The following is a 13461-nucleotide window of genomic DNA, read 5'->3' as shown; positions in this document are numbered from 1 at the left end:
ACGACCGTGCTCTCCAAGGTGGACCTCATCCGGGGCTACCACCAGGTCCCCGTCCAACCGGACGATGTCCCAAAGACGGCCGTCATCACCCCTTTCGGCCTCTTTGAGTTCCTGCGAATGCCTTTTGGGTTGAAGAATGCGGCCCAGGCGTTCCAACGGCTCATGGACAGCGTCTTGCGTGACTTACCTTTCATCTATGTCTACCTGGACGACATCCTAGTCATGAGCGCATCCCGGGAGGAGCGCCTGCTCCACCTCCGCATGCTTTTCGAATGCCTGGGCCAGCATGGCCTGATCATCAACCCGCAAAGTGCCGTTTCGGCATCCCCGCCCTCGACTTATTGGGGCACCGCATCACCAGGCACGGGGCCATCCCTTTACCGGCCAAGGTGGAGGCGGTCAGGGATTTCCCGCGCCCCCGCATGATCAAGGGGCTCCAGGAGTTCCTGGGCATGGTAAATTTTTACCACCGCTTCGTGCCCCACGTCGCCCAGCTCCTCCGCCCCCTGCAAGAGGCCCTCCGGGGCAAGCCGGGCAAAGGTGACATCGCCTGGTCGGAGCCGATGGCCACGGCGTTTGCGGGCGCAAAGTTGGCCCTGGCCAACGCCACCATGCTGGCGCACCCGGCGCCCGATGCACCGATCGCCCTCACCACCGACGCATCGGACTACGCAGTGGGCGTGGTGCACGAGCAGTGGGTGAGTGGTGCTGGCAGCCGCTGGCATTTTTTAGCCGGCAGCTTCACCCGCACGAACGCCGCTATAGCACCTTCGACCGCGAGCTGCTCGCGCTCCACCTGGCGGTCCAACACTTCCGCCATCTGCTCGAGGGCCGCCCGTTCACGGCTTTTGTCGACCACAAGCCCCTTGTGTTCGCGATGGCCAAGGTCGCTGAGCCATGGTCGGCACGGCAGCAGCGTCACCTCTCTGCCGTGTCTGAGTACACGACGGACATCCGTCACGTACCGGGTAAAGACAACCCGGTGGCGGATTGCCTTTCCCGGTCCGTCGCGCACGCGGTCCACCTCAGGATCGACTATGCCCGGATGGCGGAGGACCAGACCGCCGACCCCGGCGTCCAGGCGTTGCGGACCGCCGTCATGGGCCTCCGCGTCACCGAGGTGCCACTCAACGTCGCTGGTGCGGCCCTCCTTTAAGACGTCTCCCTCGGCCGGCCTCGCCCCATCGTGCCCGCTGGCTGGCAGCGCACTGTTTTCGACGCCATCCATGGCCTGTCCCACCCGGGCATGAAGGCCTCCCAGAAGTTCGTCGCAACGAAGTTCGTCTTGCATGGCCTCAGGAAGGACGTCCGCGACTGGGCCAGGACGTGCCTCGCGTGCCAGCGCTAAAGGTCCACCGCCACACCCAGGCCCCATTGGCCCCATTTACGGTGCCCGAGCGTCGGTTCGACCATGTCCACGTCGACTTGGTGGGACCTCTGCCCCCCTCGCGGGGGTTCACCCACCTCCTCACCATGGTGGGCCGCACCACACGGTGGCCGGAGGCCATGCCATTGGAGGCGACGTCTGCGGCTGATGTGGCGCAAGCCTTCATTGCCACTTGGGTTGCCCGGTTCGGTGCCCCCTCGTACATCTCGTCCGACCGCGGCCCCCAGTTCACCTCGGGGCTCTGGGGCGCGGTGGCGCAAGGGCTCAGCGTCCATTTGCACCGCACCATGGCCTACCACCCCCAGGCCAATGGCCTGTGCGAGCGCTTTCATCGCTCGATGAAGGCCGCGCTCCGGGCCAGCCTCCGTGACGGCAGCTGGCCCGACAGGCTCCCCTGGGTCCTGCTGGGCCTCAGGACGGCGCCCAAGGACGCACTGCGCGCGTCCTCGGCGGAGCTGGTCTTTGGGCAACCACTGCGGGTACCGGCGAATTTTATCCTCGACTCCACGGCTCCTTGGTCCGCGGCACAACAGCGCTCCACCCTGCAGGAGACTGCCCGGAGGTTCGCCCCGGTGCCGACGGCACACCACGGTTGCCCGTCCTCCCACGTCGCCCCGGAGCTTCGCACGGCGGAGTACGTCTTCGTCCGGCACGATGCCCACCGGGCACCGCTATGGCCCCCGTACGACAGGCCCTTCCGCGTGCTGGAGACCGGGGACAAATATTTCACCATCGACATCGGCGGTGCTCCGGATCGTATCTCAGTGGACCGCCTCAAGCCGGCCCACCTCGATCTGGACCACCCACCCGCAAGCAGCTCTGCCTCCGTGTCGAGGCCGCCCCCCGGCGGTCAGACCCCCGGCACCCCCCAGCCCCGCCGTCCCGCTACCCCCCAGCCCTACACGCATCGCCAGGGGGCGTTTCGGCCGGGTCGTCCGGCTTCCCCGCAAGCTCACCCTTCAGGTGCGCGGGAATTCTGGGGGGGCTCGTGTAGCGGGCACAAGGGGCAATAATTCCGCGCACCAGTGGGTGGCGCGAGCGTCCAGGCGGGGAACTAAAATACATGCCCCGCCTTTCGACCGATCGGCCACGCCCGGGGGCAAGGCGTGGCCTCGGGACATATATGCGGGCTCTAAGCTCGAGCCCGCCCAGTGCTGAAGTGACGAGCTCTTAATAAAGACTCTTGTTGTATCAACGCGTTGTGGCCTACCTCTCTGGCAATCGAGTCGTGTGTGCACAGCACCACAGTACTTTCTTTTCCTCCAGATGTACTTTAATGTCCGCTTGGACACACTGTTTGAATTCCTCCACCAAGATCAATTGTTGCAACAGGGCGAAGTCTTTCCCAATCACCTTCGAGTTACACCACCGATCAAACATGGTTTCCTTCATTCTGGCAAACTCCACATGGGTCTCACTCTCTCTTTTCCTGGCATTCCGGAATTTTTGCCGTTAAGCTTCAGGGACCAATTCATCGGCTTTGAAAATGGTTTTCTTCACTATCTCATAATCTGCACATTCGTCAATCAGTTAAGCTGAATAGATATCTTGAGCTTTACCCACCAGAACACTTTGCACTAAAATCGTCCAGGACCACACAGGCCATTTTAGCATTTGAGCCACTTTCTCAAAGTGTAAAAAAAACTTGACTACCTCCTTTTCATTGAAGGGTGGAACCAGCCTCACATGCCTACCATCATCCTAAGTGTTCTGACTAGTTGTCGAACTAGCCGGCATGGATACTACTTCTCTCCGTTCTCCCAGTAATTCCAGATCCTTGAGTTTAAGTTCCTTCTGATACTCCATGTCACGTTCCTTTAACTCCCTTTCGGCTCTCCTTTCCTCTGCTCTTTCCTCTGCTCTTCTTTATTCTTCAGCTCTTCTTTCCTCTGCTCCTCTTTCTTCTTCAGCTCTCCTTTCCTCTGCTCTTCTCTCCTCAAGTTCGAGTTCCTGTTCTGCTCTTCTTTCCTCGAGTTCATTTTCAGCTCTCCTTTCCTCTGCTCTTTCCTCTGCTCTTCTTTCCTCGAGTTCTCGTTCCTGTTCTGCTCTTTCCTTTTCTGCTTTCCTTTCCTCTGCTTTTAACCTTTCCTGGCTCTGCAGTTGCATCTCCATTTTCCGGAGGTCCACATTTTCTTTTTCCTCGGGTAACCAATCCAAGGCTACCTCTTTCCATGTTCCTTGTCCCACCAGAGATTCTACCCCAATGTCTGCATCTCTGCTTTCTTCATATTAACTCGGACCTCCAAGTTGAAATATTTGGCCAATATCAAGAGTTCCGATCTTTTTAACGCTTGGAACTGTGCCTCATTCGGGAACGCCACAAACTTTTCTGCGTCAAACACCATGGTGACTATTAGTTAGCACCTGTTACACTTCACACAATTTTTTTAAATTTTTCGAAAAATTTGGGAATGTTCGAAAAATTCCAAATTTGGGAATTTTGGGAATGTTAGGGAATTCTATCCCGGACGAGTGTTGGGGAATTATATCCCGGACGAGTCCCCAATTTTTGTTACGTGCTCCTCCCCAAACCCCGGTCACGGTGTACCTCCGAGCCCCGAGAGGAGTCACGGCAGAAAGATGTGTTATTCTGTCTGTCAAAGATCAATGGTGAAACCACACCAATTGTTACCAACCAACAAGTATTGTATTAAGATCACACAAGAATAACAGTACAACAACAATAGTAATCAATTGTACAACCAATATATATTTCCTATGATGGTACCATCAGTTTCATAATATATAACTCACTGTGCTCCAAGTGAGCGAAAAGAACATCCCCAATGTCTCTTTCCCGGCTTCAAGCCAAAGTTGATTCCGGCTTCAAGCCAAAGTCGATCCACTCCAGTGATCGTCCATACGATGTCGTATCGAGACAAGAATCCTGTTGAGTTGGCAGTTACACTGCCAAAGATGGGCGAAGGTGTCCTCGAGAAGCGACGGGGAAATCACACCTTCAGGTATGGACGTTTGACGGCTCTCAATCGCCGAACCGCAGATTTCCCACTCAAAAGCCATGTTACACACACACACCAAATTAACATCTGGATGCGGTGAGAATGGTTGAAGCGAAGTGAAAAGCCTTGAGCGATGCGCAAAGCGCGCGAGTCAAAATGGCCGATAGCCCGTTCTCGTGGCGTAACCGCACTCTGATGATTCTCGTCGGAATCAACCGCAAAACCTGTCACGCAGGTTTATATGTCACAGCGATAACTAGAACGGGCACTCGGTAGAGCGCATACCTTCGCCGCAGCTACTTTTGTTGCCAAAATAAAAGACTACAAGATCTGTGTAGCAAGATTCGAGGGAATGACACTCGATGACTACAAGATCTCGGCGCTGATTCGTTGTCACTGTGCCATAGTCCCGTTGATTTGCACGGAAAGAACCATGTTTACGGCTGCTAATCCAAGTTTATTACATGCATCCTTACAACTGTAAAATATGCATATATATATATATATGTTCTGTTTTTCATCTCTTCAAATTGCACCAACAGTCGAAAACATCATGACACATAAGAATGACACATCTACTTTCATCCAATTTGGATCCGAATTGACCGCGTTATGATTTAAAAAAAACCGCACATTTTGCAAGGGCGTGACCCCCCTGACCTTTGGCCCCCAACCGCTAACAAGGGTTATGACGTCAGAGTGTCATGTCGCATATCACAAGATTGGGCATTGAATTCTGAACATTTTGGCATTAGTTTCATACAAATTGGACACAAATTGACCGCGCTATGGTAAAAAGACGATTTTGACCTTTTCATGACCTTGACCTTGACCTTTGACCCGATCGATTCCAAAATCTAATCAAATGGTTCCCGGATAATAACCTATCATCCCACCAAATTTCATGCGAATCGGTTGAATACTTTTTGAGTTATGCGAATAACATACACACACACACACACACACACAGACATACAAATAAATACACAGCGATCAAAACATAACCTTCCGCTTTTGCGAAGGTAACAAGTCTGTCGCAGGAATCCCTTTCCCAGGAAACCCAACATTCACACGTGATCCTCGTTCGCCAACGTTCGCTCAGGACCTTGAAGCAGCTCGGCTTCTTGTCCGACTCACTCGCTCCGCCTTCTCTTCCTCTTCTTCCTCTTCGTCGTCATCCGGTTCCAGTTTCATTTAAAACATTAACTTTTTTACCTTTTGAAAATAGTAATCTCTATTTCCCTTAAACGACAACAATAATAGTACATGGAACCAACAATGTTTACAGTGGATGAAAACCACAACAACGGAAGTGACAAATCCGTAACAGTTGAAATATGTTGAAAAAGTCAAAACTTTACATGGGGTGTATTTACTTTTTCACGTGACTGTACATTAATATATTAGTCTGATGAAGATTTGCTCCATGGACTGTTTGAAATGAATGTTCTACTTAATGGGAAAATTATATTAAATGGTAAATATTTTAAAAAAAATTAGGTGGATTTAAAAAAACAATATACTGTATTTTAGTATAGTAAATAATGCACATTAAAATATGCAGAAAACATCTCATATTTAATGAGAAATTCAGGAAGCAGTTGTCTGAAGAGTGAGGATACAATAGAACGTGCAGTGTACTGACATGGTGGTGAAGTGGTAGCGCGTTTACCTTAGAGCTGTCCAGTCTGGCTTCGATTCTTGGCTCAAATATAAACTGTTAGATTGGTGTCTCACAGGCATATTGCTGCATGATTCCTGGTGCTGCATGATTAAGCATTCTGTCCATGGGATGGACGTTAACCTGGTGATCCTTCTGCAAGCATAGGCTGGTAGATGTAAATTGTATGGTGTCTTTTGACAAAGAATAGTCAAATTATGACCAGCATCTGGCAAAATTCCAAATCGGTGCCCTAAACTATATGGGGAATGGTGTCAGTTGTATAGTCGAGCCCCCCAGAAATGATGCTTTGTGCGGCACAAACCCATATTGACTCCTGGCCCAATATTCATCTATCTATAATTCCAGCAATCTCTGTGTGTCTGTCTGTGTGTCTGTGTGTCTGTGACCGCTGTTTCTCGACAACTACCGGTCCGATATACTTGAAACTTGCCAGGTATATTGCTGGGGACCCGAGGATGTGCCTTTTCAAGGTTTGAAATTAATCGGACAAGTACTTACCGAGCTATGGCGATTTAGCCGTTCGCCGTTCGCTTTGCCGTTGCGAATGGACCAAACCATTCATGTAAATAGAGGGGGGGGGGGGGGGTTCTGTGGTCGTTCGCTTTGGCTTTGCGAATGGACCAAACCATTCATGTAAATAGAGGGGGGGGGGGTTCTGTGGTCGTTCGCTTTGGCTTTGCGAATGGACCAAACCATTCATGTAAATAGAGGGGGGGGGGGGTTCTGTGGTCGTTGCGAATGGACCAAACCATTCACATCGAATCATCCGAATCACATCGAATGGACCAAACCGTTCGCTTTGGACCAAACCATTGCATGTAAATAGAGGGGGGGGTTCTGTGGTCGTTGCGAATGGACCAAACCATTTCATGTAAATAGAGGGGGGGGGGGATATAATTTTAGATATATATATAGTACGGGCATTGGCAAGGAACGGGCACCCACGTACGGGCAATGCCCTAGTATGATACAATATGAGCATGTGCAGGGACTCGTTTCGCCAGAATAGCAAAGATGGCGCAACACAAATGTGTGGAAGCCAAATTCTAAATGTGTAAACGATCAACAGACGAAAGTGTAACATTACAAGCTGTTCAAAAATATGCAAACAAATTAGATGGATTTGCTTGAATAAGACTGCCGCAGTAGCAGCACCGTATGTGCAAAAGCCAACAACATTAACCTGCGAAACCCCTGCATTACAGTCACAACAAAATTTATAATCTTTTCTAAATAACGAAGTTATGGTAATGGAAATTGTGATGGAGCTGATTTTATACGGATTTCATATGGATTGAGATGGACAGTCAACTGGCCAGACATATTCAATCGGTCACAGGGCTGAATGGTGTGTGAAACCCTCATAGGCCCCAAAATACCATATAAGTTGTACCACATACAAATGCAGAATTCTAGGGAATCCCATGCTTTATGACACGAAATGATGCAATGGGTTATGATGCACGGATCATCACGAAGTTGATAAACTCGTAATAAATGGATGAGAGAGATGTTGCTCCATTGCTTTTAGGTCCAACTCCAACTGAACTCCACGCATGCGCTGACATGGCCCTCAAATTTCCACACCTGGGACCTCCCTAATGCTTGGAATGTCCCTTTTATTGATCGTTGGTGTTTGTAGGTGGCACCAGCTTCTGAGCCGTCCCACCGCGTGGGGAAAAATACAAGAAAAAATACAAGTATCCACTCAAAAAACTGTTCACTCTCAACCAGGGTTCTATAGCTTACCATGCCACCATGACTTACAGTCTGCCGGACAAATAATCCATGCTGTTTCCTTTAAAATACGTAATGCTCTTTCTATGTGCCTTTGTGCCGAACTGGTCCTGCCTGCTCATAGGAGGTTTTTCACAACACAACCTTATTCTACACTGCTTTAAGGTTTACATTTGCTGTCTCCTCAGCGCATGTTTTACAAGACGACGAACCTCTGACAAACATCTAATATGAGTGCAAGAGGAAAACTAAGCTCCATGATTTACATGGTCCATACTATTATATCTTAAGACGATATATTTATTTATTACTTGCAAAATCGAAGATTTTTCAAGTATATTGGTCGGTTGCGTTTGTGGTTCTGTCTGTTTGTCTGTTTGTCATTGGCCTACAGGTCACAATTTTAAACCGATCGTCACGAAACTTTACCAAGTTGTATAGGTCGTCCCAATTGAGAAGTCTTTTGATTTTGAGGTCAAATTTTTAAAATCGCCATTTTGAATCTGATTGACTTGAAAATTTAATAGCATTTGTATATCAAGTCACTAAATTGTGAAATGAACTATTTTTGAGGTCAAAAGGTCAAAGGTCAACTCAAGGTCAAATTTTTAAAATCATAAATTTTCATCTAAAAAGCCGTCAATTCTCAACCAATTGACTTGAAAATTGAACAGCATTTGCATATCGAGTCACTAAATTGGGAAACATACTATTTTTGAGGTCAAAAGGTCAAAGGTCAACTCAAGGTCAAATTTTAAAAATAATCTATTTTCTTCTAAAAAGCCGTCAATTCTCAACCGATTGACTTGAAAATTGAACAGCATTTGCACATTGAGTCACTAAATAGGGAAACCAACTATTTTTGAGGTCAAAGATCAACTCAAGGTCAACCTTCCAAAATCATCGTTTTTCATCTGAAAAATCATCACTTTTTTTTTTTGTATACAGAATCGAGGCTCGTGAAAGAGCGAACATTTATCACACAAACAAATCAAACAGACAAACAAAATATACAAAAAGGGGAGCGGTAGACAAGATGGGGAGAGAAGGGGAAGCACACAAACACAACATTTGAGAGCAGGGACATCGGGAGATGTGTGGGAGGGAGAGGGCTTGGTGGGAGGAGGCGTGGGAAAGGGGGGGGGGGGGAAGGGAGAAGTATAAAACACAAGGACACCAAGGACATCCAGGAAAGAAGTTGGTATTTCAAAAAAGTGGATTTGGGGTGAAATTAGCGGGGGTAGAAAAGATCAAGGTTTTGGATGGGGGAAGATAAGAGATGGTGGTGAACAGCTGTTTTAAAGACCTGGAGGGAAGAATGACATTGAAGAGGATGTAGAAGAGATTCCCTGTCACATTTTGGGATTCCAGGGACAATTCATGATTTGGAGCCACAGTCCGCACTCTCCTCAAGAGCTTCATCCACCTGCAGACATTCACTACTCCTGCACTCACAAACCTTGCATGCAATGATGCCTCCACAGCTGCCATTCATCATTACTTATACCTGCAGTACACGCTACTTGTGTGCTACTACTTGTCACAGCCTGTATGTATATTGTATGTATATATATATATATATATATATATATATATATATATATATATATATATATATATATATATATATATATATATATATATATATATGTATATATATATATATATATATATATATATATATATAACAATTACGGTTCCTGTGATAAATCTCTTTTTGTCCCCCGTCGCACCGCGGAGTGAAAGGGGGACTATGGTTTTCCCCTCCGTCCGTGCGTGCGGACGTGCGTGCGTAAGCGAAGGACCGAATTCTAATCTGGTGTGTGGGTGCAACTAGGCATATGGAAGAACCCGATTGAAAATTAGGTCGCCACGTCAAAATCCAAGATAGCCGCCGCCATGTATGTCTGAAACTTGTGAGCGGAATATCTTGAAAAATAAGTGAACTACTAACTTCGAATCTGTTGTGTGGGTGTATCTAGGCATAAGGAAGAACGCTATTGAAAATTGGGTCGCCACTTCAAAATCCAATATGGCCGCCGCCATGTATGTCTGAACCTTGTGAGCGGAATATCTTGAAAAATAAGCGAAGTACCAACTTCTAATCTGGCGAGTGGGTGTATCTAGGCATAACGAAGAAAGCTATTAAAAATTGGGTCGCCACGTCAAAATCCAAGATGGCCGCCACCATATATATGTCTGCACCTTGTGAGCACAATATCTTGAAAAATAAACGAACTACTAACTTCTAATATGGTGTGTCGGTGTATCTACGCATAAGGGGAGAACGCTATTGAAAATTGGGTCGCCACGTCAAAATCCAAGATGGCCGCCTTGCGTCTTCCACTTTGTCAACTCACATCACTTCACCGACGGGGGACCTAGGCGTAACGCTTGTTAGATGCAATGTCATAAGTGTGCATGCTTACAAGAAATTAATCGCTCTTTATAGAAGCAAATTCAGCAAATAGAACAAAGTGTGTGAAATACAATTGTTTATTATAATCAATTTGTGAAATTTTATCCTTAAGGATTTCACAGTGGATCCATGCAATGTTTGAAATATCAAGTTTGTGTTTGAAACGTTGTTGCTTTATTTATTACAAACCCTCCTGGATTAATACTTACAAGGCAAAATTCATTCAGTTAATGGGTAAATTAGAAACTTCATATTGCCTGTCTTTTTAGAAATATTCGAAACTTGTGTTAATCACAAAATGCCAGAGGGCTGCTGCATGAAAAAAATGCCAAGGGGATTTAATATTTTTGTTTCAATTATTGTGCTTCATTTCACTGCCAAATATAGTGTTTCAATTGCTGTTGTTGCTTTCTCACCATCTGCTGCAAAAAATTTCCTTGTGATCCACAAAATGTTTTGTGTGTTTCACAAATATTGTTATTATCAAGATCTGGCAATGAGAACATTCATATGGATCAGTATTCTATGGATGTAAAGTTTGTGCAAGTGTGTTCAGATTATCATGTCTAAGAGGCTTGCGTGTTTCTTGTGCAGTCGAAAAGCCTCCACGCATCACAGAGCAGTCTCCCAGGAACATCATCGTTGACCCTCGAGAGAACATCATCATAAAGTGTGAAGGAGATGGGAACCCCATGCCAGTGTACGTAATCTACAGTTCAGGCAGAATCTTCTTTTTTTTGATCCTGCTGAATAACTAAAATTGATTGAAGAATCATAACTCCCTGCTGACGTTTGATTTCTCATTCAACCATTTTTTTTTTTTTTTTTTTTTTTGTATACTGAATCGAGGCTCGTGAAAGAGCTAACATTTATTTCACAAACAAATCAACCAGACAAACAAAATATACAAAAAGAGGGAGCGGAAGACAAGATGGGGAGAGAAGGGGAAGCACACAACCACAACAATTGAGAGCAGGGAGAAGTGTGGGAGGGAGAGGGCTTGGGAGCAGGAGACGTGGGAAGGGGGGGGGGGGGGGTGGTGGGGGGGAGAGGTATAAAACACAAGGGGACCGAAATTAGCGGGGGTAGAAAAGATCAAGGTTTTGGATGGGGGAGGATAAGAGATGGTGGTGAACAGCTGTTTTAAAGACCTGGAGGGTGGAGTGGGATTGAAGAGAGTGAGGGAGTTTGTTCCAGAGGCGGGAGAAAAGAGGAATGAAGGAGTGAAGGTGAGCAGAAAGTCTTGATTTTGGCAGTTTAACCATAAGAGGGTTGCAGGCAGATCTTGTGCGACCTGTAGGAATATTTGGGGGACAGAGCTCAGAGAGAGCTGGGGGGGCAATGCCAGATAGGAGTCGGTAGAAGACGGAAAGACCACCAACCTGCCTGCGGTGAGTGAGTGAAAGGCCCTTGGAGTTAGCTTCATCGTGGGAGATTCCAATGATTCTGAACGCTTTGGTTTCAACAGCGTGAAGACGAGCTAGGTGTGAGGCAGGAGCACCAGACTAGAGGGGAGAGCAGTATTCCATAGAGCTGCGGATGAAAGCCTTGTATGTGGTGAGGAGCTCAGGTGTGCCAAGGAAGGACTTCGCACGACAGAGGATGCCCAGTCGGCGACTGGCTTTGGAGGCCAGATTTGAAATGTATCAATATAATAATGAAAAATCACTCATAGAACGACACTTGGCAAAACAGAACAAAGTGGAATGGCACTCAGTAGAGCATCCTTTTGACCTCAAAAATAATTAGTGGTTGAATTCAGTGACCTGATATGCAAATCGTCTTCAAAGTTTAAGTTAATCGGATGAAAATGGACAATTTTAGAAATTCGGCCTTTGTTGACCTTTTGGCCTGTGTTGACCTCAAAAATAGTTGGTGGTTGGATTTAGTAAGGTGATATGCAAATAATATTCAGATTTCAAGTCAATTGGATGAAAATTGAGGATTTTAGAAATTCGAAAAAAAATGGTTGACCTTTGGCCTATGTTGACCTTTCGATCTTTTGACCTCAAAAATAAATAGGATTTTGTCAGACGACGAACTCTACCATTTGGTGAAGTTTCGTGTAGATTGGTTTCAAATTGTGACCTATAGGCAAGTATAAGTGAGCGGACAAACACACAAACACACACAAACACACAAACACACAAAACACACAAACCGGAGTGATCAGCATACTTGCAATTTTTAAAAATATTTTTTGCCAAGTAATAATAATAATAATAATAATAATAATAATTATTATTATTATTATGATTATTATTATTTCCATATGATATATGTGGGAAATTTGTGCCCAGACCAGGAATTGAACCTGGGTCCTGTGATGAACCTTACTAGTCGCTCTGCCATCTGAGCTATCTGGGTGACCCTGACCAAGCATGCAGTTTCTGGTGCAGCTTAATAATATATAATTATTATCCCGTCCCCTGCACAGCAAAAGACTGGGTTTTGTAATCACTTCTGTGTGTCTGGATGTCTGTCTGTTTGTCTGTCTGGGCCGTAACTTTTTACCATTTGAGCTATTGTCAGCAAATTTTCACTAAAGCTTTGTTATGATAATATGGAGAAGGCAAATTAATGATTTTGTCAAAAGGTCAAAGGTCAGCATCATATAAAATCATCAATTTTCATCCAATTGACCTGAAATTTGAATTTATCATTTGAGATTTGTCATCAAATTTTCAAGAAAGCTTTATATGAGAATATGGAGAAGGCAAATTAATAATTTGGTCAAAAGGTCAAGGGTCAGCATCACATAAAATCGTAAATTTTCATCTTTTTCACCTAAAATTTTAATAATTTGCATATTGCGTCACTGAATTGGTTCACCAATCAAAAGCTAGAAGCTGATTATTTTTTTAGATCTAAAGCTGAAAGGACAAGGCTGCATAAAATCAATTGTATTTTCTTTCACTGTTTTTGTTATACGAAGAAGAAGTCGTCCGAATACAAATGGATGCAGATGGGCTTTGCATTTTCTGATGCTTTCTAGTTATTATTGTTTCTACTTCGTCTGTTGGGGAAATTTAGGGGGGGGGGAGGGGGAGGACAAGGTCTTTTCATCATATGCATTTCAGTCTCACCCATCACAAGAGGCCCTGTATGCATTAAGAGTAATACTTCAGTCACATTTGGCTCGGCGGCCGTAGGGTCTAAAAAATCTACGGCCACTAGTAATTATAGGGCGGCCGCAGTATTTCCACGGTCACACAATGTAGCAGTCACATATGTTTTTATTTTTCGGGTAGCCGCACGGGGTATTTAGAAATTG

General features: G+C 46.1%; 1 protein-coding gene across 10 annotated transcripts in view; it reads left to right on the top strand.

The window, feature by feature from the left end:
- The window catches only part of LOC137438712 (neuronal cell adhesion molecule), a 509305-nt gene that overhangs the window by 311932 nt on the left and 183912 nt on the right, over nt 1-13461 (top strand). For 9 of the 10 annotated variants that reach the window (XM_068134001.2, XM_068134010.2, XM_078767193.1 and 6 more), the window contains one exon: nt 10782-10887. The exons of the other annotated variant lie outside the window; for it this stretch is intronic. In XM_068134001.2, the coding sequence (XP_067990102.2) occupies nt 10782-10887 (106 nt within the window). The remainder of the gene's footprint in view (nt 1-10781; nt 10888-13461) is intronic. 10 annotated transcript variants of the gene reach the window in all.

The sequence above is a fragment of the Myxine glutinosa genome, chromosome 1 (genome assembly GCF_964187855.1).
Source record: "Myxine glutinosa chromosome 1, kmMyxGlut1.1, whole genome shotgun sequence".
In the NCBI taxonomy this organism is placed as follows: Eukaryota; Metazoa; Chordata; class Myxini; order Myxiniformes; family Myxinidae; genus Myxine; species Myxine glutinosa.
This window is presented reverse-complemented; position numbering and strand designations above follow the sequence as displayed.